Here is a 25,448-nt window from a genome sequence, read left to right as displayed (position 1 = left end):
TGGGTATCAAGATTGAGAACCCTGAACACCAACGCGATCCACATCAGTCTATCCTAAGCAGTTGATATTTCTTGTCTCTTTTCTATCCTACTTATACAGCCTCATACACGCACCTTGGGGCGTTGAATCTCTCCTAGGAGGAGAGACATAAATGTCCCATTCCATGTGTTGAAACAAGCTTGCTCGCTGCTCCCCGGCACGAAGCACTTCTTTTCCAGCAGCTGAAGTATCATGGGGGCCAAGATGGGTTCTGACCAGCAGGACTCAGCCAGCGCTGACAGCGATGCCATCAAGCTCATCAGCCTCGGCGTCAAGCCGGAGCTCAAGCGAACATATGGCTTTTGGAGCTGTAAGACCTGACCATCACCCAAGTCATGACAAGGCTGATCTAAACCCTATAGTAATGGCATACCAGACCACAATTCTCTGTTCCTGGAGTTGTAATATTGTCATGTTCTACTACATATTCACTCTCGGAGGGCCTGTCTGTCTGGTCTGGGGAACGTGAGTACACATATGGATACACCAAACCTGCAACAAGCCCACCGCTGACCTACCTGAAACGCATAAAGGGTTCTCGTTACACTTGGTCAGCTGTTGGTCATGGCTTCGCTGGCCGAATACTGTTCCCTCTGGCCCTCGGCTGGCGGCCAACAATTCTATACACAGGTAAACCTTCCACCATCAGGTACACTACAATGACTGACCGGAAGGCAGATCGTTGCCCCAGAGAAATACCGCCGATTCTTGTCCTACGTGGTGGGTTGGTGCGTGCTGGTGGGCGAGATTTCCACAACAAGCAGCTGTGCATTGAATAGCGCAGAGATCGTAGCTGCCCTGGTTGAAATCATACACCCCGAAGTCCATTGGCATGTAAGGGCCCTCCCCATTCAATCTTCCAGGATCTATCGTGTTGCCCTCGGCCACTGATTCTCTTCTAGGCTTGGATGACCTGGTTAATCTACACCGGTTTTCTGATCGCACCGGCTGTATCGAACTTGATGCCCAAGTATCTTCCAAAACTGCAACTATTTGGGGCGTTTTTCAACATCAGCAATGGCCTCATATGGGCCATCGTTTTTCTTGTCATGGCCGATAAGAACAGTTCCAAGTTTGTTTTTACCGAGTTTCTCAACACCTCCGGCTGGACATCTAGGGGCTGGGTCTTTATCCTCAGCATGTATGTCCCGATTTATGGTCTCTACGGGACCGACGGAGTGATGCATTGTGAGCGCGTTGATCTAGCCTACCATTCGCTAGGCCTGAAACTGACTGATGTTTTAGTGGTCGAAGAGATGAAGAACGCTTCTCGTGACGCTCCTGTAAGTCGGATTAAATGACTCTTAATGTGTTTGCTCATCAAATACAGCGAGTCATGATGTGGTCGATGCTTTGGTCCGGTGTCACAGCCTGGCTTTCAATGATTGTCATGTGTTACACGGTCGGACCGAACTGGGAAGACTACTTGGAGGCCACCTCTTCCTATGTGGTAAGTGCTACTCAACGATCGGAATGAAATGTCTCGACATACTGACCGTGTCCAGGCATGGTTCATGGACGCCTTGGACTCGACGTACGGCGGTGGCATTTGGTGCGCGATCATGATGATGGGGTTGAACGTGAGTGTGAAAATTCCATCTAGATAAGTAAGCTGACAACATCTCAGTATTTGATTATCGTCAACATCAACGCTGCTGGCTCCCGACTGACATGGTCAATGGCTCGCGACCGAGCCTTCCCTTTCTCCGACTACTTTGCACAAGTCAATCAGCATTTTATGATGCCGCTCCGGGCCATGATCGCCTTTATTGTGGTTAACCTGCTCGTTGGCCTAATTGTTCTAGGAAGTGATCTAGCCTTCTACGCAATCATCTCCGGCGGCGGCGTCACCCTGCAAGTCTCCTACTGCGTCCCGATTCTGTGCGTAGTCTTGAAGGGCCGACAGCACCTGCCTCCCCGCCCGCACTTTGATCTTGGTCGATGGGGTTATGCTGTCAACATAGCCTCCTTACTCTGGAGTATTGTTGTCGTCCTGTTCTACGTTTTCCCGCAATATGTGCCAGTGGCCGGGGACATCGCGAACATGAATTGGGCGATAGCCATCCTTGCGGGAGTGGTGCTCCTGGGGGGTGCCTACTGGATCCTCAAGGGGAGACACGAATACTTGATTTTTACCAACACTGTTCTCGATGAGAATGTCGTCTACCATGGCGATGCTGTGCTCACTGGCAGGGAGATAGCAGCTACATTTGGGCAGCCTAAGACAGAGAAACCGGTCGGGTCTTGAGCTGGCCCAGAGTAGCGTAGAGCGTTGTCTTTGAACCACGGGAATGAGAGATGGACGCTGAATAGTAAATAGCCAAACCTGAGCTTGGGTAAGACAACGTCGTTTTTCGTCCTGTTATTCAATTCACGATGGCGATGTAATTAATCACATGCCATATTGAAAATAGATGTTCCTAACATGTGTTAGAGCGGCAATGTTCCCCCCAGGATAGTTTAGAACCACTTTACGCGCTACTGCGCAGACGCGTCGCGATCTAGTCTTGAGGCAAAGGGGTCGTTTATTGGAGTGCTCTGTACGGATACACATTTAGAGGAATCTTCAACAAGTGCCCCATCCAACACTGCCGCTGCAGTCTCAACGCTGGTCACTAGGTCCGACTCTGCTAAGCTCTGTGCAAGCAGACTGGTGTGCCTCAACTACAGACTCGAAGGACCAAAAATGTCCAGGATAACAGAGTGGCGTAAGCTACCGGTCTCATTGAACGAACTCTGTATCGCAACCACCCTTTGCTGTGGCCAGTCATTCCGCTGGCGGCAATCCGACGACCAGACGTGGACGTGTACACTTCGCGGCCGCATTGTACAACTGACGCAGGACAAGTCGCATCTGCGTTATCGATCAATATGGCCGAGCGCCTGCGAGGCTCCTCCCACCCCTCCCTCGTCTATCCCACCTACAGTCGACGAAGACAGTGAAACCGACGACACGAAAAGCCTGATCATGCATTATCTCAATCTCGAGCCGGATCTTGAGACGCTTTATGCGCAATGGTCCGCCTCAGACCCAAACTTCAAGAAAAAAGCGCCCAAGTTCACGGGCGTCAGGATTTTGCGGCAGGATGCCTGGGAGGCGCTGATCGGCTTTATCTGCAGCAGCAACAACAACATCGTGCGCATCTCGCAGATGGTGGACAAATTGTGCACACATTACGGGAGATATATCGCGACGCTGGACGGTCGACCATACCACGATTTTCCAGAACCGGACGCGCTCACCGGCAAAGACGTCGAGGCGCACTTGAGAGAACTGGGCTTCGGATATCGAGCGAAATATATCTCTCGGACGGCCAAGATGGTGGCCGAAGAGCGCGAACATGGCTGGCTCGACGGACTGCGCAATCCGGAAAGCCCCGCCTACGGCCGCACCGTGTCACCTGGTGGTCAGATGAAGCCTGAAGGTCGGGACGGCTACCGCGAAGCTCACGAGAAACTGCTGGATCTACAGGGCGTGGGGCCCAAGGTCGCGGACTGCGTTTGCTTGATGGGGTTGGGCTGGGGTGAGGCTGTCCCGGTAGATACACATGTGTGGCAAATAGCCCAGCGCGACTACAAGTTTGGCCGAGGCAAGCATAGCAGCCTGACCAAAGCAACCTACGATGCTGTAGCCAACCACTTTCGGAAGCTATGGGGGAAAGAGGCTGGTTGGGCGCACAGTGTTCTTTTCACCGCCGACCTGAGAGCCTTTGCGGAGCGCTTGACGACGAAAGCCGAGGTCAGCATCAAAGGAGATACTCGCCCGTCAGCCGAGCCTGAAGTCCGCCAACAGCAGACTGTACGGCGGGTTGCCGTGAAGCGAGAGCTCGAACAGGATGAACGGAATGTAGTGGTGAAGGTTGAAGAATTGGTCATGAATAGCAGTGAGCGGGTAAAACGGCAACGACGCAAATGAAGCGCATGAAACAGTTCTGGAACGAAGTATGGAATATACAAAACAGGAGACCATGCCATTGAGGAAGCGTATAGGGTATACCTAGTCGAGACTGGTGGACCACGCGTCACTCGGTTTCAGAAGAAACTGTTCATTACTATACTGCTACGGAGCTTAACCCACGAGTCCATGTCAGTCGAAAGTAGACGTGTAATCGTTGGGGACCCCCTGAATCTTGACGGACTCAACTTCTGTCAGGTTGGTTTGAACAGTTCTAGGAATAAGGAGAGAGAGTTTGATGTCTCTTGCACACCAGTCCAGACAGTGAGTGCGAAAGAGATGCTCAGAATGCCATTGAACGCCGAGAGAAGCGGGAACTGCGTGCATGTTGTTTGTGAGAGCGCGGCGTAACACGGCTTAGCCGTACACAACCACGCCTGACCGAATATCCGTATGCATTTTCATTTTGTCCTGTGGTGCTGTAGGCGAAATCCAGCCACCGCCTGGCTTCGTGGGCGGGAACTGTCTCCTATCGGGAAATTGCACACCAGCAATGTCAGAGCTTAGCCGTGTTCCACGCAATCCTGGCTGTTGCTGGCCTTTCAACCCATCCACAAATCATCCGAGATCAAACAGTGTGTATATTGAGAGTTCGCTCGTGGACTGGATGATTTCTTCTGTAAGATGCGTAGAAGATTCCGTGGCCGTTCGTTGTCCAACTGTGTCGGAGCTGATCTCTGCAGAGTTGGTTCGCAAGGTGCTTCTGCACGGTCATTGGAGGCGCAAGGGGTGGTGGAGGTGATCAAGATTGACATCTGGGGCATTCTTGCGCGTTGACTGGATGACCGGCGGCCACTCGGGCAACCAGGCCTTGGAGTGGGTTGCAACCGGGGGGACAGGGATGGAATGATGGCTGTTTAGGCTGGCCATGAGAGCCTGGCGACGGTTCCTGGGCCTGTCATGAAGCGTAGCAGGTGTCCAGTGCCCTGCAATCGCGTAGAGGTGGCTGCATGGCTGGCTTGAAGGTTTGCGGCGTGGTGTGGGTGTGGATGTGGACAAAACACCACCAGCGAGTCTTGTTTCCGCACCAGATCTTGCTCGACCTACGTACCAAGCGCAGTCTGGGTTTAGATGCAAGCCACACCTCTGCACTGCAAGCTTGACTGCTTCTCCTCCCGCTACGGACAATTTCCTTCGTCACCTGCAGTTCCTCAAGCTCGCTCGTGCTCCGGATCTTCACTTTGACCTTACGACTGTCGCTCTTTCCTGTTCGTCGTCCACAATTCACTCCCTCCTCACCTCCCTCCTCGACCTCGACCTCGACCTCGACATCCCCCGGGGTACCAGCACCAGCATCAGCATCAGCACCTTAAGGGTCCCGCCACGAATATCGTTTCAACAGATCCCTGCTCACTGGAACTCCCGTCCACGTCCACGCGTATCCGTCATCCTCTAAAATCCATCGCGCGAACCCAACTCTGAATCCTGTTTTAGAACCGTACGAGCGCCGACCGACTGTCTTTGCCTGATGCCTCTACAAACATTGAGGCAGTGACAACACCTTTTGTCCGTCGCTACGGCGCAGACGCATCTATATCATGCATCTGTTGTCACGGTTCGGCCCACGGGTGTCGACCGCCCTAATATTGCTTGCAACGCAAGGAGTGTCCCAGACCGTTCCTGCACCTAATTTAGACCTCAATTCTCTCGGGGAGGTCACGCTCGCAGGTGACTTCGACGCCATCTCGGTTTATTCGTCGCTTGGACAGCAACAAGGACACAGCAGTAATGGCACACAGTCAATATTGTCACAATTACCCACCGGCGCGTTTGACTATCTGTGGTCGACCGATGCCAGCATACAGGCTATGTGTCCGCTTGTGCTGCAGGATGGCACGATTTCCGGACTTGTTGTGGGTGGGAATTTCACAAGCATTGGAGGTGTCGCAGCACGATCCTGCGCAATGTTGAATGTCACAACACGGCAGATTGAGGCTCTTTCTGGATTACAAGGAACCGTTTCGGCACTCTATTGTGATCAGGAGACGGAAACGGTCTATGTGGGAGGTGCCTTTGAGGCGGGAAATTCCACAAATGCAATCGCGTACAAGTCGGGCAGTTGGTCAAGTCTTCCGTTCGCAGGGTTTGATGCCCCTGTGACTTCTATCACAAAGGCTCCGAATGGACACATCGTTTTTGGTGGCTCCTTTACTGGTCTGGGCAATGTAACGTCCACCTCTGTGCACAATGCGCAAACTCAAGTCATCAACCTTGCCAGCGCCAGTATCTCAGCACAAGGCAACACTACCAGCGCTGGTCTGGGCGACCCGAGAAATGTCGTTTGTCCATCCAACAGTTCAGATGGAACCTCGACCTTCCTGTTTGCCGACAACACTCCAGGCTCCTGGCGTGCCGATCTGGCCTTTGGGTTTGAACCTACAAAACTCCGGTTGTGGAACACAAATCAGGATGGGCGCGGTACCAAAACATGGCGGTTCACAGCTCTGCCCATTGACGGGATCATGAACTTGACGTACACCGATCCCGAAACTGGAGATACAGCGTATTGCGATGCCAGATGCCCGTTGGCCCAAAACGCATCCCAGCCATACCAGGACTTTTACTTTGTCAACCTCGTGGGCATGAACAGTTTTACCATTGATGTGTCAGAATGGTACGGCGACGGAGCTGGCTTTGACGGCATCGAGCTTTTTCAAAACGACATTTTTGCATATGCCATTGAAGCATTCAACGAACCAACCTGTGAAACGTCCGACGTACGATCCGAGGCAACTGCTACAGGTCCATGGTACACGACGCCATCCAGGCAAAGCGTCTCAGACTATCTTACTGTCGTTGTTGGTCCCACCACGGTAAACACTACCTCGATTGTGTTCGAGCCGGACGTGCAGAAAAGTGGGAATTATTCGATCATCGTCTACACTCCTGGATGTATACAAGATAGCTCTTGCTCGGCACGCGCAATCGTCAACGTTAGTGGCACACTGACGGAGGGTGGCAATCAAGCATTCGACACCCAGCTATTCCAGACCAACAATTTCGACAAATATGACCAGGTATATCAAGGACATGTCGACGCGGCAAGCTCCTCGTTCCGGCCGTCGGTAACCATCACCCCGTCCGGACTACAGACCGACCAACTCATCGTGGCATCCCGCCTGCGGTTCGGTCTCATCTCATCTACTGGAGGTCTCAATGGCTTGTTCGACTATAATCCGAACAGTGACCTGGTCGACATGGATTTTTCCCAATCTGCCATCAACAATGCCGGGACGGAGCTTCATTCAAATGCGCACGTACTAGCATTAACAACTCAGGATGATACCATTTACGCGGCGGGCCGCTTCTCTGATGACACTTTCGAAAACATCATGGCGTTCCACAAAAACAATGCTACTTCTTTGCCTGGTGGCGGTCTCAATGCACCCGTCAATGCCCTTTACAGCTTGGATGATTTTCTCTACGTTGGAGGGAACTTCACCGATACCAACCAAGGCGGGGTTGATGGATTAAACAATGTGGCCGCATATCAGTTCTCGAAAAATGCCTGGGTTTCACTTGGCGCTGGACTGGACGGGCCAGTTGAAGCCGTCGTGCCCTTGAAAATGAACATCTCTCAGAGTAGCAGCGAAACAGTCGTCGCCTTCAGTGGTTCTTTTACTCAGATTCAACGGTCTGGTTCTGCTCCCGCCGAGCGAGCAAACGGTTTAGCCATCTGGGTACCGTCCAAGAACGCGTGGCTTCAGAGCCTCAACATCCCCAAGGAAGCGTTGGTTGGACAGCTCTATGCGGCGACATTCCTACCAAACAACACCTGGCTCGGGGCTGGCACGCTAGGTTCACTCGGATTAGCAATGAGCGGCGCGGCTGGTGTGCGCTCTCAGTCAGGACAAGTCGCCCTGCAACAATTGCCCATTACCATCACGCCGAACTCTGTGTCTACTTCTTCAACTTCTTCCAGGAAGCGCGCCGTGACAGCCGCGCAGGACCTGACCGGGGTCAACACTGGAGCGTACTACAGTTCCCACGGACAGAACGTGACGGTATTTGCAGGTCATTTTAGCGCGACGGCCACCAACGGGTCAACTATTGAAAATCTTATGTTTTTGAACGGTTCCAACAATAACCTTGTCATCGGTGCACCTCCAGGACTGGATTCGAACTCAACCATAAAGTCCATCGCCCTTTCTGGGGATTTGCTGTTGGCCGGCGGACAGATTACTGGTCGTGTTGGCGACACGAACATCAACGGCTTGGTCTTGTACGACATGAACGCCGCAGAGTTTCGGGCAATTCAGCCAGCATCCCTAGAAGGTCCCAACGTCGTGGTCAATGCTGTTACGCCGCTGTCAGGTACGTCTGCGGTTTACGTTGGCGGCGCTTTCGACCAAACCTCTCAGGGGCTTCCTTGTCCATGCGTCTGTATGTATGACACCGCCACAAGCCAGTGGAACACAGTCGGAACAGAACTTCAAGGTAATGTGTCGGCATTATTCTGGACTTCCAGCTCGACTCTACTCGCTGCAGGAAATTTGTCTGTTGCCAACAATCAGACTTTTCTTGCCAAGTACGACACGCACCATCAGACGTGGACTGCGGTTTCCAATCCCGGCATTCCAGGACCTGTGACAGCCTTCTGTCCTGCAACGGACAATGCAGATCACATGTGGGTTGCAGGCACGGCCAACAATGGCTCAACTTTCCTGCTTGAGATCGACGGAGACAATACACGACCGGTTGTAAACGCGTTCAGCACGGGGACAACCATTCATGGGTTGCAGATCATGCCCCTGTCCAAAGATCACAAGTCCACTCCACTCTTGGATGATGATCGAGCTTTACTGGTCACCGGTCAACTGAACATCACCGATTTCGGCAATGCCGCCGCAGCACTGTACAATGGCACCGATATGACGCCGTTGATTCTGGCTTCCACGTTGGATGGAAATCCTGGTAGCATCAGCCAGGTGTTCACATCTAAAACAAACAACCTCAAGTCAAGTCGTAAGTGTTTCGGTCTCGTCTCTCTTGTTTCAATCAACTAACGATGGTTTTAGATCGTGGCCATTCCAAAGGCATCACCGTCCTTGTTGCACTGTGTGCAGCACTGGGAACGGTTTTCCTGATCATACTACTCGGCATCATCCTGAACCGTATCCAACGACGACGAGCGGGATACAAGACCGTGCCAAGCGTTCCCTATGCCGACAAGAATTCAAATATTCATCGTGTACCTCCGGAAGCACTATTGGGTCATCTTGGTTCCAAGCAACCTGGTGCACCTACAGTGTGACACGAACAGATAACGATACGATTCTGAAAATCATACGGATGGGCAACAAAAGGAAACGATGCCACGATACCTACGACTTATGTTATGAAATGCTACGGCCTTCTTCTTTGTACCTGGAGATTGATCGATATAGGTCGGTCGGTTGAAAGTTTCTCTTCTTCCAACTTGATACCCAGAACGGGGCTCTATTTGACGGTGTATTGTGTATAGACGGCGAGACATGGGACAGTCTTTTTTTTCGGTCTAACTTCCTGCAAGGGAACAGGAGGGGATTTCAGTGCTTTAGGGGAAAATACAATGAATGCATGGCGCTTGGGCGTATCATCAAGCCAACAGAGTTCTTGAGCTTTTTTGCCAGGACAGCAGAAACCAGGGAGCTGAACAAGCGCGATTGATTTGGCGAGGATTTCGGCCACGGGGAGAATTGAGCAAGCAGAGCTTCGAATCGGTTCCAACGCGTGGTGCGAGACTGAACGAACGGTTGCTGGTCACCAGGTTGTCCGAGCTTCTGGAAGCGCGAGGAATCAAGTCTTCTTCTACCCGCCTCTCTACCTCTAGGTTACTAGATTGCTACTAGTATGTGGTGAGGACGACGTGATGATAGGGAGATTCGGGGGAGGGGGTTCACCGTTTCAGTTGCTAGCATTAATGTAATCACAATCAATCAAGACGGTCCGATCGAACCAAACAGATGGATCATCGAACCAAACAGTCAGTCACTCTCCGAATGCAGCATTTGCGTCCCTAGGAAAGAGATTCTTTGCTTGTGTCGATTGATTCTTCATCATTAATAAAATAAAATCTGGATACGGACATCCGGGATATCTTAAGTAGATTCTTGTCATTGATAGAGGCCCTTTCCTTGAATCTTGATCACGTATTCCGTCCTCCCTCCGTACATATCTAATATATACTGTACGCAGTAACAGTACGGATATTACAACATACTACGGAGTATCCGTATCCGTACTCTGTCAGCAGTCCTGGAGTAATTAGTCCCTACCTCGGTAGATAGGTCAGGTAGGTAGGTAGGTACTCCGTACAGTACTCCGTATAGGTGCCGTACAGTGCGTAGGTAGGTAGTTTCTTAGCCGTGGTGGCTGGTCAGACCTTAGGCCTTAGCCTTAGCCTTAGTATTGGCCTTAGCATTGGCATTAGGATTAGGGACCCTCCTTAGCCACTTAGCCCTTGGACCTTACTCCGTACACATAGTCTGCTCAAGCCTCAAGGTCTTGACTATCATCCGTTAGAGCGGCCGTCGGCTCCTCGAGTGGCGGCTCGGAGCTGGCGGCCGCTAAGGCTAAGGCCTGCGTTTCCGGCAAGGCTAGCTAGGTAGGACAACGCCCTTAGCCCATGCATTAGGATTAGGATCGGCAAGTCAAGCAGGTCAAGCAGGTCAGTGCTAACGAGTCAGTCGCATACTCTCCTAACAATACCCAAACTACTGATTGATCACAGGGACGGAGGGAGAGACGAGGTACTATGTATGTAGGCAACAGTACTCCATACAAGGACTCCAAGTCTCTTTGTTCTGCCATGCCTAGTCAACGGTAACAGAGACCGCACCAGGTGACCGTGACCGTGACGCTATGCAATGCAATGTGATTGGGCGTGAGGTAGAATCATACGTTGTTCAACTCTGCTCCTCATAATCTCGTTATACTCGTCATCCTCTATATTTCAAGCAGTGCGAGGTCATGGCTCCTGATATGCTTATGTAGCAGTCTCTATCTCTTCTATCCTCTTTCCTCTGGCTTGACTGCATCAAGGACCAGACCATCGACACGCTGGTCTCCCTCGGGGAGGTATAACGGACGATTGGATTTCATCTTTATTTGCAGACTGCGTTGCATGAAATGACCCGGTGACGCTCTTGACCTGGTAGACATACCATAGCCGTGCCCAGTTAGCATGGCCGGACATGCTGCTCGACCAGCACCCGACCCGGTGATACGGTCTTGGTCCATGATCGACATCCCTCACTGTCCGAGTCGGAGGCGGAAGCCATTGGACCACTAAGGCCACGGCTTTGCGGCAAGTGATTCCGAATGGTGGACCAAGCTGTCGCAGTTGCAGCAGGTAGAGTTGTGCCATAACCTGTCCAGAGGGATAGTATGGAACTCGGTACAGAATGTTGATCGAGCCAGGGTCGTGGTCAGGCTCCGATAGCCAATATTAAGCACAAGCCGGGCATAGGCAGATTATGCGGATGGAGCCTCGGCCGGCCATGTTCAGGTCGATCTAAAATCAAGACGGAACTCGATCTTGATCGGCGTCGGCGTCGGCGTCGTGACTGTTGCGGCGGCATAATGCCCTCTTGCGATTCGGCGGGACAAATATCTCTGCCGTGGCCGCGGTTCAACCTGGGCCTTGGTATAGCATGGTTTCTTCTTCATCCCTCGTAGGTCTCCTGCCATAGACCACAAAATGCCTTTGATAAGCATGAACATCCTTCATAGCAGCGGCCTGTCTGACTTCGGCCAACATGACCTCGATTTCTTCACGGCTCCACCTCAACCCTTCACTGCCGAACAATTTGTAGGTGAAACCTGGTAGACCGGCCAGCCAATTGTTCAGCCAAAAGCCACCGACCTTCTTGAGTCGCTTGTCTTTCGGCCATGGTCCCAGTGGGATTTTGGAGATGTGTTCATGAATATCAACGTAGCCGGCCGCTTCCATCCAGGTCTTGATGTCGGCAGCGATTCGGACCGGTCGGGCAGGGTAGAGGGACTGAGTGGAAGCGTATTCCAGGTGCTCATCCCAGCGTTTCATTCCCCAGTCTTTGGGAATGGTGTTGTCGTCGGAGACTGGCTGTGGATGCAGTTCTTGACACTCGAGCCAGCCGGTTCCGGGACGGAGATACTTCCGAGTGTTGCGAATGAGGTCTTGGTACGAAGTGAGAGCGCCGGCCATGAAGCGGACATGGCAGTAATCCACACTGCCATACGGGCGAACCCAATCTTCCTCAGAACAGTCCTGAATCTCGAAATGGACGTTTTCGGGCACCTCGAGAGGCTGGACGGCGGACAGATCGACTCCCGTGATAGTGGCGTGGGGCAGTTGTTCCGAGTCGGCCAACTCGATGGGCCAGACGCCGGTGCCGGTCCCCAGGTCGAGAACGTTGCGAACCTGGTTGGGGTTGAGGGGGGCAAAATACAAACGACCATGGAGTTGGTTAAGGATTTCGTGCTGATCATTGAGACGGTCGTTCTCATTTTCGTCGTTGGGAAAGAGATAGGTTCCTTCCTTGTATCGATGATATCTTCGCCCCCAGTACATCGGGTAGTCGGTGACGCTCTCGGTCAGCGATCTCGTCTCTCCATCGTCGGAGGACAGAGTCGAGTCGGAGTCGGGTACCAGCGGGGAATCGACAGTCAGAATTGTTTTGAGGGTGGGCATCGGTGTGACTGAGCCAGACATGGTTGATGAAGAAAATGGAAATGGAGGCGGCGGTGATGGGTGGCGAAGAGCATTGAAAGGATGGAGGGGGTAGGCAAGGGGCCGCAGGGAGAGACGTGATCCTGAAACAGACACCACTGTCGGTCGGGGCGTTGGGCGGCTAGAAGGGAGAGGGAATGCTCGGTCAGGTCTAGATGGAAGAAGATATCGAGGAGGACGAGGAGGGGCGTTAGTAGATGTACTGTGTACGGAGTAGCGTACGGAGTAGAGTACGGCGAAGAGTACGGCGAGGTGCCGGGCGACTAGTATGTGGGAGGAGACAGTGGGCTGATGATACAGTACGAGCAGTCAGTCAGAGAGGCGCAGATGGAGACTGGCTCGACTCTCTAGGTATCTAGGTAGGTGACTTGCCCTGGACCCGAGGGAGCGGACACCGGCAGAAGGCTGAGAGAGGGAGGGAGCAGGGCAGGCCGACTAGGATGAAGGACTAGCTGCTAGTGTTAGGGATCGTTGAGACTCGATCGTTAGGCTGTCTTGGGCGGATGTCGCGGGCGGCAAGTTAACGGGAGAGTATGGAGTACTGTTGAGGAGCAGTGGGCGGTGGGCGGTGGGCGGCGCCCTGTGTGGTCAAAGCATCCTGCAATGCAACGCCAACCAAACGATCGGGGGGTCGACAAGAAAAAGACCTAGTCCAGATCACTTTCTGAAAATTTTGTGGCTTGTGTCCGCTGGGAGGGGGAATGAGCGGTGGCAACGGAGGAAGGGCGGGAAGCAGGAGGATAGAGAAAAAGGCGGAGGGCGAGGGCGAAGGCGAGGGCGGCAGAGCAGAGGCAGCGATCGGGCCATCAGGGACCAGGAACTAGGACTAGTTGGTCGATTCTTGACGTGAGTAGCTAGGATGTGATGGCGCAAGCAGGTGAGGGGGGACAATCGACAACCGACATTCGACAATCATCCACTCGCCAGTGATTCAGTCTTTACCGATCCATGGTAGCGAGCGACGAGGAGGAGAGTTGAGGAGATGAGATGAGATGATGAGATGTACTGGACAGTCGAGAGGAGAGTGGGAGAGGAGAGGAGAGAAGAGAAGAGCGACGATGCCGGTCGAGATGGAGGGGTAACGAGGAACGGGCGCAGGTGCAAGCGCAGGCCCAGTTAGTTGCAGGCGCAGGTGCAGGCGCAGCTGACAGGCACCTAGACGGGCGCCAGGCAGCAGGCAACCATCAGGCGTTGGAAACATCAATAATGCATGACCCAGCAGGTCGGGTCGGGCTGTGGACACTGTACACTGAACACTGAACACTGAACACTGTACTCTCTACTCTCTACAATACTGGCTACCTGTTGTAGGTGCTTTGTATGAAGCTTTCTTCTTTCTGCATTGCACTAATTGCATCTCAGCTATGGAATGCCGAAAGCTGTTCCCATTGTTCCCTTCCCAAAGCCAGTATCTTCTCCAGCCCGATCAGCATTGCAATTGAAATCGACGCCTTAAGCCCCGTGCCTGGTTTTCCGGCCGCCTCACGCCTCACCCATCCGGTGCATCCATTTCCTGTTTTTTCCGTCTAGCATCGTCGTTGGTGTCGCCGTCGCTCCCTGGGTCTGCTCCCTCACTTGCACCGCTTCTCTACGATGCTCGCCCCATGCTCCTCGTACTCCTTCTTGGAAATCCACATCTGGTGAAACGTCCCCAGACTCGCCACGATGCTGCCTCCGATCCAGCTCCCAAACTTGCGTTCCACCGCCATGCCCGACGCCTGGATCCGCACTCGCGTGCTGGGATACATCTTGCTCAATTCCAGCTGGATGCGCTCGGGCAGCCCGCGGATCAACGACCCCGACCCCGTGATCACCACATTGCCCAGCAAGAACGGTCGAATGTCCACGTCCACTTGGCTCAGACTGGCCTTCACCAGTCCCGGGATCGTTCCCTGCGGCTCAGGGGCCGGGTACAGTGCTCCTTCCTCCGACCCAGGCGGCGGAGGATAGTAGCACTGCCCATCGAACATAGATTCCACCAGCCTAAACCCTTCCGTCGAGAACGGCTGGTTGTAGCCGTCCGGAAACTCAAACGGGTGCGCATATTGTTGTTCGCGCGCCATCACTTCACCCTGGCCGCGGAACGGTGTGTTCGGGTTGGTCCACGCCTGGAGCACGGTCTCCTTGAATTCCAATATCACCTTTTCCTCCTGGTACCGACGGAACGATGGTTGCGGCGCCGTGAATGCTTCGGGGAACTTGCGCGGGACAAAGTTGGCTGGTTGTCCCGCATCCACCGGTTGTTTCGATTGTACCAAGTAATGCGGCGTGATCGTGATGCGATCCGGCTCGTTCGCAGCCAGCAAGTTGCGCACCTGCGATGACATGTAGTTGCCTCCAATATTCGACCGCATCACCCCCTTCTTCAAAATCATCCCGTCATGCACCGGGGTCACTGATACCTGCGTCGCCCCAAAGTCCAACACCAGCGCCGTCGGGCGGCCCGCTGCAAATGCGCCCATCACGCCCGTCCGTCCTAGGTAGAATGCTGGCGCGGCCCACGACTCCAGCGCGATCTCCGCGCATTTCTCCCGGTTTTTGGCAGTGTTCCATGCCGGCTCCGTCATGAACAGAGGATGCTCTTCTAAACAGCGCTCCGTGTCCTCCGCATCCGCCATCGCCTTTTGTAGGTCGGGCACTGACTTCGGATCATTGAGCCACTCCGTCAGAGCCTTGTTCGGCCGCACCCCCGTGAGTTTGTGCGCAAAGGAATGTTTCCACAGCGCTTCGGCCGCATCCCAGTCCTCAACAATGCCGTCTCTGTTGATGGGGTTTTTGATCTCCACATCCTCGCGCGGAACATCAATCACATGGTCCCCAAAGTACCGCCCGGAGCTGGTTGACGCGTAGAATGAAGGAACAATGGATTTGGGGGTGTCTTCGCCTGCAAAGCCGGCCCGCACGCTGGAGAAGCCAGGATCGAGCACCAGGGCAGAAACCTCGTCTAAAAGCCATCCAAGATTAGCATCGGCGGCAGAATCAACCAAATCACAAATCCAGCACTGCGCTGCCTAGGATATGTCTCAATGGTGCAGGTGAATCTCGTACCTCCAGCGTATTCGGCCGTCTTAGGCTCGTCTCGTGAGGTCAACGCGGTCGCCATTGCACAGGAGCCTCGCAGCCAGACGTGAAGAAATCAGACTCAGTCTCAGATTCCAGTCGGCGCCAGCTTCATCGCTGGGTGAGTGAGTGGGTGAAAATGCGTAGCAGTTGACGCTGCGGTCACTGACTGGCACCTCAATTTGCGGATTCCACGCGACGGGCAAGATGCCAAGCCCTGTCTCACTGCATGCCACTGGGCTGTATAGTAATAGTTGACTGCACTTTGAGACAAGGTACCTCCTACCTTGGTAGAGCATGTACGGAGTACTGTGTACTGTGTACCGTGTACCTACCTAATGTATTGTTCCTGACCTGCCACTGTTTGGTCACCTGAACGTCGTCCGAGGCGCAACTAACTCACTTCTCCTCCGTGCCCGGCTTTACCCTCAGCTGCTGTTCTCTCATTCTACACATAGCACGAAAACTACCTCTGAACTCTGAGCATCAAGTCGCCTCCACACTACCATCCACCTCAGACTGCCGTCCACCCAGACGACAAGCTTTCGTGGCCTCTATTCTTTCACGGCAATGCACATAATCCCTATGCTGTTTTTGGCTGCCGATACTCGTCATCCTAGCACGCACTCTACCTGTAATCCATCATATGGTTTTGGTTGACCCCGGTCCAGATCTGGAGCTCGGCCTGTCCCTGGTAGTCTGAAAGAAACTGCCTCCAACAACCAGTCCCCTGCCAAGCAAACGCAATGACGCCAGGTAAATTCGGAGGCTCTCTTCGGACGTCTATTCCCTCACTTGGTCACCGGATTGAAGACGAGCTCGTCGTTGTTCGCCGGATCTGCCTGGAGCTCCATCACAGGAGGATCGTCCTCGTCGTCATTCATCATATCAGGCACCTCCGGAGGAGGCGCGCTCTCCCTCACAATGCGCCGGCCATAGTCTTCATGCGTGATGGGCTCACTGTAGATGGGGTCATTCATGTCCTCAGCAACATCAAGGTCCAGTAAGCTGTGTGCTGGACTCCCAACATTGCCCTCCACTCTGGTACTGTCGTTGGAACTGTCCTTGTCACCAAACATGCCGCCGTCCTCCGAAGGCGCTGGCACACGAGAGCCCGACGCCAGACCGTCAAACCCCCAGGTTTGTTGCCACAGAGGGACATTCTCTTCCATGACAACCCCTTCGTCATCAGTCAGAGCAACTTGGTACGGAGGTAGTTCATCATCGGCTGGAGGCCCGAGCAGTCTCGGTGGACTCTCGTCTCCGACTAGTAGATCTTGATCCTGACTTCCTTCTTCCGCTGCTGAGCCACCCGCTCCCACGCGGTGACCTTGACCGGCTGTGTAAGCGCTCGACAACCCATTGTGGGAGGAGTCGCCGAGTCGCCGACCTTCCCCCGTAACCGGCGAGGAATCAGGAGACTCTGCTGGTACCTCAGAGTCGGCTTCTGTATGGCTGCTCGACTCCAACAGCTCCTGCAGTTTCGGTCCGCCTAAAGGGTGGTCTGACCGTCTGCGATAGAACAAGAGGTACGCCGCGCTAGTGACCACTGATCGTGGATCTGTTTTGGACGAAACATGGGAGTCTGGACCTCGGTTAGGTTAGTGGTCCAACAAGGGGCTGGATCCGAGCACTCACCATTGTATTCGTACCAACTGTTGTTGAAGAAATTCTTCGCGTAGGCGGTGTAGTGACCTCCTCCCAGACCACCATAGTGGTTGTCGACGGCTATCAGATCATAAATCAAGCTCCTGCCGTCCTGCTGGTCCCTAACCATGCCAGACAGATCGAGCCCCTCAACAGGATAGTCAACCTTCACCTCAAGCTTGTCTCTAAAGTTTCGGTTATTGCTGAAACGCTTGAAATGCATGATGAGAATGTCAGGCGCCTTCCACAATTCAAACATCTTCTCGGCGCGGCGATGCTCTTTGCATCGAGGGCAGTACCATGCATTTGTTTCAGACAAGGTCTCAGACTTGCCAAATTCATTCAAACAGTCCTCTAGACTAATCCCATTCTTCGTGCGACGCGTTCGCTGGGCACGCCTGGCCAATAACTCTTCATCATGAAATAGTGGGACGCTCTTCCAGGTCGGCGCACCCCGCAGTTCCGCAGGTTCTCGCTCTGATCCTCCAAACAAGGCGTCCCATGCATCCTGAGTCCAATCAAGAATAATAGCTTCACCAGGTCTAACCAGATTTCCAGTTTTGACCTTGGGCAATGGTTGGGGAGGCGGCGGAGACAGAGGAGTCCGACGCAAATTGCGCCTTCCGTATTTCTTGCCTCGATTCTTGTATCTCTGAGCCTTTTTGGACATGGGACGTCTCAGCACTTCCTGCACATCCGGAAACTCGGTGTCAGAATCCGGTCCAGAAGGTAGTGGTGGACTGGCATTCGACTCTGAACCCGAGTCGTTGCTGCCAATAGTGGCATCATCATGCTCGATATCAGCAAGCTCGTCTTCACTCGTTGCGGAACCGCTGTCACCATTAGCAGCGTCTGATGCCCCGACCCCTTTCTTAGTACGGTGAGGCACGGTTCTTGGAACACGATTGCTGATATCTTCGTAGTCTTGGGCTTCTGAGATTTGATTCCATCCCGTGGGAATGCCCTCGCCCGTTGACGCAACATGGACGGTGAAGAGGCCTCGAAGCTGGCGAGGAATAGAAGAGTGTGAATGAAGGTATGATAAGCTCGCGTCGGCAGAGACGGGTGATTGGGACGGCGTCTCAGAAACTTGGCTGACATCACGCATCGAGACGTCTAGAGTACCGTCCTCCCCTCGGGCAGAGACTGCAGTGGGCAAGTTCGATCCTGAACTCGACATGTCGTCCGTCACCACCATAGTATCAGAGTCTTCGGGAGTTGCTACCCCATCGTCGGATGCATTGTCCCCTTCTTCAAAGATCTTTCTCGTGGTCATTCCTGCAACATTGCCGAGGATCTTTTTGAGTATACCCTCATACGTCGCACGATCCTCTCGAGTCAAGACGAGATATGTTGGTAGACCAAAGAAGGGTTTGGACCCTACTCGTGATGCTGGCGCTTTGACGAGCCTATGGTACATGGGAACGAGTAGCCGGTCGGCTTCGGGGCTGTCTTGAGCCACTAATTCGTCTTCGGCATCCCGCCCAATCGTGTGGGGGGAGAACTTTTTAGCCTTGTTTGGGTTGTAGTTCGTAGGGACCGATTCCAACTCGTACGCACAGATGATGTCTGATTCATGGATGGTAAGCTCGGAGATGATCATGTTGTTGTCAAAGATCTTATAAATCTTGTTCTTGTAGGACTCCGCAACCAGCAACCGATCAACGTCAGCATGTGTCCTGGTGACGATGTACTCCTTCAGGTCTTTGAAAGTAGCATGCTTGTTGATTTCAACGTCGATTCGGATCGGACGCTTATGAAGAGGAAAGTACAAGATTTCTTTTTGAAAGTTATTTTCGATTGGAAGCTGCAAGGTGAGGTTGTTGAACGGGTCGAAAATGATGCTGACTTTGTCACACACCGGGCAGGTCAGGGTTGATTTGTACATCCCGGCAAATAAGTCTGTGACAACAGAGTCATTTCTCGCCTTGTAAATTTCCCAATTCTTATCGGCAAAGGCCCTGAGAGCTGCAGTATCATGAACCATGTCATCCGTCGAATCAGGCTTCTCAATGTAAGGCTTCTTGTGGATGCGGTTCAGATCTTCCTGTAAGCCGTCAAGCAGGAAGAGTAAAAACTCCTGTGAGTCCTGCTGTGCGAAGCCCTGGAAACTTGGCCCATACTTTCCGATGGTAGTCTTGAATCGAGAAGGATTTGTCGAAGAAGTGCTTTCGTCGTAGATCTGATGGAGCAAGTTGGCGTAGGCCCTAGCAACCTCTCCATGATGGCCCAGAGCGTTATCCACATTAAGGTCTTGCTTCCACTGGTCGTGCAGAAAGTATTGGGTCAGTTCTTCTACGCTTCGGAGGCTTTGCAAGGCGGAATTCATGTAACAAGTGTTGCCCAAATTGCTCAATCCAGTGATGCCGCGTGGTCTCGTATCTCTTTTTTGTCGACCTCGCGTCATCATTCCAGGAGCTGGACTGGATCTGCCACTTGAAGTAAGATTCTTCGGCACGGTCTTTAGTCCTTTGCCCAAGGTGAGTTTAGGGTTCTCACTTGGCCACTCGTCTTTGCCGGGTTTTCGCTCTTCTAGGACAATCACGTCGTCTCTACCAAGACCGAAAGTACCGAGGGTCGATTTGCCATCGTAGTTGGGATTCGCTGTGTGATCTACGACGTTGAGTAGTTCCCGCTGCTCACCGATCTGTAGGTGAACAAATGTATTGACATCCAGGAGCATCCGGTCGCCGGCACTCGCAATGATTTCCGCACCTGGGGCCGGGGACGCACTTCGCGAAGCCACGGGGGTAAGGATGCCTGAAGCAGTGGAGCTCTTCAGACCGCCCAGCACCCTCCAGACTCGGACTCTTGTGTTGATATCAATGTTCAGTAGTCTTTTGCCTGCCTTCAGCCATTCTGTGAAAGACTTCTTCTTGCTTGCTAGCAAACGCTGGGGTGGCAGGTCCCTTTCGCGTTGCGTTTGGGCTGTATGTTCACTGGGGATTTTGAGGAAGGAAAAAATAGGTGGGTTCAACTCCCAGGAGACGCTGGGAATGGCACCCGGTTCGCTCCAGTCATGAGCGTATCTCGTGAGTGTTGGTGAGTCCTTCGCAATGCCATACCAGGAAACAATCAAATCCCAGGCTTCTTGAGGGAAGATTTCGTAGTCTTCGCCGAGAGTCAGGCCAGGACGTAACGGCACATATGGCTCTCCTGCTTCGTCTACCAGCCTAGTCGACTCTTCGACCACCATGGCCAGGTCCGAATTGTCGATTGGCCCAATGTCACCTTCTGTTGCTGACTTTTCAACTTTCCCAGCCTCGCCAAGTTGCGAACTTCGCGCCTGCACTCTTTGAAGCCATTTTGCAGATATAACATACCCCTTTTGCCCGCTGTGGAGTTCTTGCTGTGCCAGTTGTGTGACTTTGACAATTTGCTCATCGATGGACGGCATGGAGGTGGCAGTTGGGGGGACGTCGGTGTTCAACGAAGTAGCGGCGGTGGACTGGTTTGAGGGACTAGGGATGAGGGATTCTGAGGCCGAACTACCGTTGTTGTCGGACGTAGGCTGCTGCTGGACTGTTCGAGGATCACTCGCTTGCGTCAGGCTGAGGCCGGCTGCTTTGTCGCGATGTCTCAGTCCAAGGTCTTGTTGCTTTGCTTTTGTGTCTGAATTCGGCGCCGCGTCTGAGTTGACGGTGGTCAACTCGGAAGATTGCCCTTCACCCATCTCGACGTCGCTGGAGTATGCTTCTCTATCCTGGGCCCCCATATCTGACGCCGGTCTCTTCACAGCTGGAGATGCGGATCTCAGATGCCTGCCAGAATCATCCTTCGGTTGCGGAAATGGTTTGTTTTGGGACGCTGGCATGTCCCGAATGGGATTGCTCGAAGGATAAGGTAAGGATGAGGCCTGGAGTCTATGCCAGAACCATGGACTGCGAGGGCGACGGAGACCTGAGAATGAACGTTGAAAAGTTGAGGGACTGAATTTGAGGCGAAATGCGAGGTGGGCCTTCTTCGCTACAGCGCAGTCAATGAGCGTAGGCGCGATGGCAGTCGTGGCCAGGCTGTTCACCAACCCGTGGTTTGTGCAAAAGGTCGGAACAGGGAAGAGGCAAGCAAAATAAACCTAAGAATCTAGAGCAGAAATAGTTTGTCCTCTCTTACACTGGGATTGCGGCCGTTTGCTTGACTGCGTTTTGCCTTGTTCACGCCGGGGCGAGTTTGGAGATCTTGCCCAGCGATCTTGCCAGCCGGGGCTTAGGCCACGATTGTTCAGTTACCTACCGATTTCCCACCTCGTCACTTTCCTCCCCTGTCGTTGTCTTGCACAACCACCTTTCCATTGCCGCCGCGAATAACTCGGGCAGGGAAGGACTCAACATCTATGGCATTTATATAGTTAGAAGCGTATCGTGCCTGAGTGGCACAAGCCTTTCAGACCTTGCGGTCGAGCTTCAGCTCGGCGCTACAGCTACTCTGTAGTCGATGGTTGGTTGCCTTCCGTGAGCAAGGCTGTCCATGGAAAATTCCAGATCCATCATGTCGCAGTGGTCAACCAGCAACTCCATCTCTCCGGCGATCAGCCGGATGCCTGGGCGAGATTATCTCGCAACGATCTTGTCAACTTCATCCCTCGCCTCAGACCAAGTCTCCAGATTCTTCCGAGCCCATTCGATATGACATCTGGCATAGGCGATCTGGCAGGTGTTAGTATCGGCTCTTCTTCTGTGTAGGAAAGTCAATATTTACCATGTATCTCTGAAAGTCATCTTCCTTTTCCTTCTGGAATCTTTTCAGATCTCGCATGACGCCATGTGTTGCATCTTTAACGTCTTTTTCGGACACTTCAAGTGCCTGCTCCAACTGGGTCAAGCTTTCCCTCGTTTTCCCAATCTGATCACGCCTCGTCCTTTCAGGATCAACGTCAACAAACCCATTGACCGCGTGCCTGAAACTGCCAAAGATCTTGTTGGTCACAAAATTGCCACTTGGGGACTTCTTATGTGACATTGGCGAAGTTGGGTCTGGTTGTGGATTTGGATGGCCCTGCGCTGCTGAGGGGGGTGAAGAGGGCGTTTCACCATGAGTGGGTGGAAAGTCGGAGTCAACAGACTCGGTTTCTTCGTGTCCTTCCCTTCCAGATCCACCCTGCCGCTCAAGGGGACCTCGGGCAGAAGAACTGGAGACAGATCGACGTGGCGGACTTGAGAGTGTTGTGCTACCCGAAAGATAAGCATCGATCCTTTTCGCTTCGGCTTCACTGCGCTCCAGGGAATCGAGAAGACTGCGCTTCTTCTCCAGGTCATCCCTCGTCATGTCTTGCTGCACTCTCTTGAGGACTCTGTACCTCAATACATTGCGCACGACCCCGGCGAATTGTGCACTCTCCCGCATGGGCTCGGCAAAAGTGGCCCCCAAGCCCAACGCAAGCTCCTCCGTGGAAATATATGTGCTGTCGACAGCCTGACCTATCCTCTCGATTGCGGCCGCCACAGTCGGGGATTGCTCCGAGAGGGAAAAGCCATTGTAGCGCGCACCCAACTCCGCGAGGTCTGCTGAGAGTTTGGTTAGATGTTCAAGTGTTCGACGATTCACCTTCTCGATGCTCCCTTGCAGCAACAGTTCGAGCTCACGGGTAGAGGCCTCGAAATTGATAAAGTATGGATCCAGGTCTGTTTCGCTCAATTTATCCGTAGCCACGGGGAAGCGTCCAAAGACCTGTGGGCCAGGAATCGTATGTGACGCAGTTGAGGGGTACGTTTGATCTGGGGGAGATATCGGTGTCCCAGTGCTTGAGGTTAGTCCGGCAGATTTGATTTTGGCGGAGGAAGAAGGTACTGGTAACCAGTTGTGGGCAGGACTAGGGTTCGCAGGGTCCAGAGGTGGTGCTTTCAGGTTGTTTTTCGGTATAGATGAGATTGGATGAGCATGCAAAACTTCGTTCTGGAGACTGTCAGAGTGAACGGATAGTTACGGGTAGAGAAGTCCATACCCAGCTGGAATTAGGATCCAAGAACCGCCACCACACACCGTCCTCGACCACATCCTTCATTCTACGGCAACGGTTCAAGAACACACCTAGCATGCGCTTCCGCAGATCAATGATCCCAATGTCTTCCTTCGCTTTGGTAGGTTTCGCAGCGTAGTCAGCCATGGTGTGCTTCTCGGGTATAGGTGGAATGACCAGAGTGGGGTGAAGGTTGACGAGGGCAGCTCGCAGGGAGCTGAATTCAGAATACCGTCTAGTCACCTCAATATCCTGAAATGTGTAAGTGGAAAGTCTTCATTCGAGGTATGCTTGCGTACACCGGTCCGAATCTTGTAAACAATGTACCCGCCATCCGAACTCTTGCCTGCATCGGTTATGATGATCTCCAAGTCTGGGTTCTCATATAGGATCTGCTGGACTCGGCTGTCATAGCCACCCTTTGGAGGCGTAGGGGCTGGTTCCAGGCTCCTGTCATAGTCTTCGTCTTCGTCGCTCAGATTGTCGGGCCGCGACAAGAACTGCGGCGGCTGATCCGGAGAGGAATGTGAGGAAGGAGGAGATGACTGATTTGAATCTAGGTCTCAAAGTTAGCAATTCGCCAGTCCGGGCGTTCGCTTGGGCATACAAGAAGCACTCAGAGCCGGATTCCTCGGTTCAGCGCTCTGGTTGTCGAACGAGCCATATGGGTTGTTGTCCTCATCGTCCTGCCACATCTCGACATGTAGCCCCGTCGCTGTCTGTAGAGGCAGTTGATAGATGAACACAAGGCCAAGTCCTGGTGAGATAAACGTCTTGTTCGAGGTCCGTTGTGCTAGAGTTGATATGTGTATTCGCAGAAGAGTAGCAGAAGTCACACCTCCAATGCCTGGAACCTGCCCGCGCCGGGGCCCTCACGTCATTGGTCGCTCTAACGGCTGCGCTTTGACAGCACCGCTTCATGTAATTGCAAGGTACGTACGGAGTAGTGCGAGAGATGCTACAAGGACACTGTACCAGGCCGGGATGGCGAAATCGTCGTTTTGCATACTATTTAGGCCCTTCGGAGGTATTGTTCAGCTCAGCAAGAGCCCCGTCTGGCTCATATGTCTGGGTTTGCCACAGCCTTGAACTGTTGTATCTCCAGCCCATTTCCACACCACCCCTCGGCAAGCAACCTCTCTTGTACATGGATCTATGAGTTCTGTTACTCCATGACCCAGTCCCGTCTTGACGCTGGTAATAGTATCCTTTTCAATGATGACACGGTAGGGCACGATGGCAACTTTCGACCAGCTAAACTGTCATCGCCCTGGTGCTTCCCTAAGTTCCCCCCTAGTAACTTCAATCCAGACGCGTCCCGACGTGGTCCGCTCCATCCTGGCTTGAACGGATTGCTTGCTCAATCACTGTATGTTGGATCAATCCTTTCTCTGTCCCTGCTTCTTCCCAAACCATTCTTTGTAGCTCTGGGTAAAGTACCTTCTAGACCCGCCTCCGCCTCTCATACCTTGTGCATATCCATGGCCATAGTTAAGCTGACCAGGGGGGTAGGGCATGAGCGGGCCGTTCACAATCGTGGGCTGTACAATCGAAGGACCTGGATTGGGCGGAGGGGCGACGTCGACTTGAGCTGACCCTGGCCATCCGTGAACAAACCATATGTTCCGTTTCTTACAGCAGCAGAGGAGTATCGCAACGAGCAGCATAGCTGCCAGAACTACCCCGACAATCAATCCTGCCTTTGCACCCTTGGACCAGCTGTTCCAACCGCCATCTTGCGGCTCTACCACGTAGACCCATGGGATCAAAGGCGTGGACGATGTGGCCGACCCAGCGGGGGCCGACAAAGAGATAACCCATGTGGAGTATAGGCTTCCTCGAGCATTCTGCAAATACACATCGAGCTCGGTGACCGTGGCTGTTGATGTTTCTGTTGTGGTGATTACCCCCGGGGTGTATTTTGTGGTCGGCGAAGAGGGCGGGACTAGTGAAGGAGAGAAGATGGTGATCGTTTGACCGTGTGTTGCCGAAAGGGTCGTATGCAAGTGAGATGTGACGGTGATTGTTACATCCTCAAGCGTAGTTGATGGGATCAAGTCAGTGGTCGTTGCTGTAACTGTTTCGGTTGCGAAAGACAT

General features: G+C 53.1%; 8 protein-coding genes across 8 annotated transcripts; 3 read left to right on the top strand and 5 right to left on the bottom strand.

Annotated features, from left to right (window-relative positions):
* Positions 1-603: 603 nt before the first annotated feature.
* Positions 604-2,287, top strand: A1O3_02275 (uncharacterized protein; the record flags this gene model as incomplete). Its single annotated transcript, XM_007732416.1, has 7 exons — positions 604-669; positions 718-873; positions 942-1,227; positions 1,285-1,322; positions 1,370-1,489; positions 1,545-1,619; positions 1,667-2,287. The coding sequence occupies 7 exons, from the start codon at positions 604-606 to the stop codon at positions 2,285-2,287; spliced, it is 1,362 nt and encodes a 453-aa protein (XP_007730606.1).
* A 438-nt stretch (positions 2,288-2,725) lies between these two features.
* Positions 2,726-3,955, top strand: A1O3_02274 (N-glycosylase/DNA lyase; the record flags this gene model as incomplete). Its single annotated transcript, XM_007732415.1, has 1 exon — positions 2,726-3,955. The coding sequence occupies one exon, from the start codon at positions 2,726-2,728 to the stop codon at positions 3,953-3,955; it is 1,230 nt and encodes a 409-aa protein (XP_007730605.1).
* Positions 3,956-5,532: 1,577 nt separating this feature from the next.
* Positions 5,533-9,248, top strand: A1O3_02273 (uncharacterized protein; the record flags this gene model as incomplete). Its single annotated transcript, XM_007732414.1, has 2 exons — positions 5,533-8,959; positions 9,013-9,248. The coding sequence occupies 2 exons, from the start codon at positions 5,533-5,535 to the stop codon at positions 9,246-9,248; spliced, it is 3,663 nt and encodes a 1,220-aa protein (XP_007730604.1).
* A 2,358-nt stretch (positions 9,249-11,606) lies between these two features.
* On the bottom strand, positions 11,607-12,668 carry A1O3_02272 (uncharacterized protein; the record flags this gene model as incomplete). The annotated part of the gene is made up of 1 exon (XM_007732413.1): positions 11,607-12,668. One exon carries the CDS (start codon positions 12,666-12,668, stop codon positions 11,607-11,609), a length of 1,062 nt encoding a protein of 353 aa, XP_007730603.1.
* A 1,589-nt stretch (positions 12,669-14,257) lies between these two features.
* A1O3_02271 (actin-like protein 4) lies at positions 14,258-15,789 on the bottom strand (the record flags this gene model as incomplete). The annotated part of the gene is made up of 2 exons (XM_007732412.1): positions 14,258-15,630; positions 15,735-15,789. The coding sequence occupies 2 exons, from the start codon at positions 15,787-15,789 to the stop codon at positions 14,258-14,260; spliced, it is 1,428 nt and encodes a 475-aa protein (XP_007730602.1).
* A 748-nt stretch (positions 15,790-16,537) lies between these two features.
* A1O3_02270 (uncharacterized protein) lies at positions 16,538-21,108 on the bottom strand (the record flags this gene model as incomplete). The annotated part of the gene is made up of 2 exons (XM_007732411.1): positions 16,538-17,337; positions 17,385-21,108. The coding sequence occupies 2 exons, from the start codon at positions 21,106-21,108 to the stop codon at positions 16,538-16,540; spliced, it is 4,524 nt and encodes a 1,507-aa protein (XP_007730601.1).
* Positions 21,109-21,943: 835 nt separating this feature from the next.
* On the bottom strand, positions 21,944-24,044 carry A1O3_02269 (sorting nexin-41; the record flags this gene model as incomplete). The annotated part of the gene is made up of 5 exons (XM_007732410.1): positions 21,944-22,039; positions 22,092-23,285; positions 23,335-23,601; positions 23,649-23,905; positions 23,957-24,044. The coding sequence occupies 5 exons, from the start codon at positions 24,042-24,044 to the stop codon at positions 21,944-21,946; spliced, it is 1,902 nt and encodes a 633-aa protein (XP_007730600.1).
* A 684-nt stretch (positions 24,045-24,728) lies between these two features.
* A1O3_02268 (uncharacterized protein) lies at positions 24,729-25,448 on the bottom strand (the record flags this gene model as incomplete). Its single annotated transcript, XM_007732409.1, has 1 exon — positions 24,729-25,448. One exon carries the CDS (start codon positions 25,446-25,448, stop codon positions 24,729-24,731), a length of 720 nt encoding a protein of 239 aa, XP_007730599.1.

The sequence above is a fragment of the Capronia epimyces genome, assembly GCF_000585565.1.
Source record: "Capronia epimyces CBS 606.96 chromosome Unknown aczIQ-supercont1.2, whole genome shotgun sequence".
In the NCBI taxonomy this organism is placed as follows: domain Eukaryota; kingdom Fungi; phylum Ascomycota; class Eurotiomycetes; order Chaetothyriales; family Herpotrichiellaceae; genus Capronia; species Capronia epimyces.
This window is presented reverse-complemented; position numbering and strand designations above follow the sequence as displayed.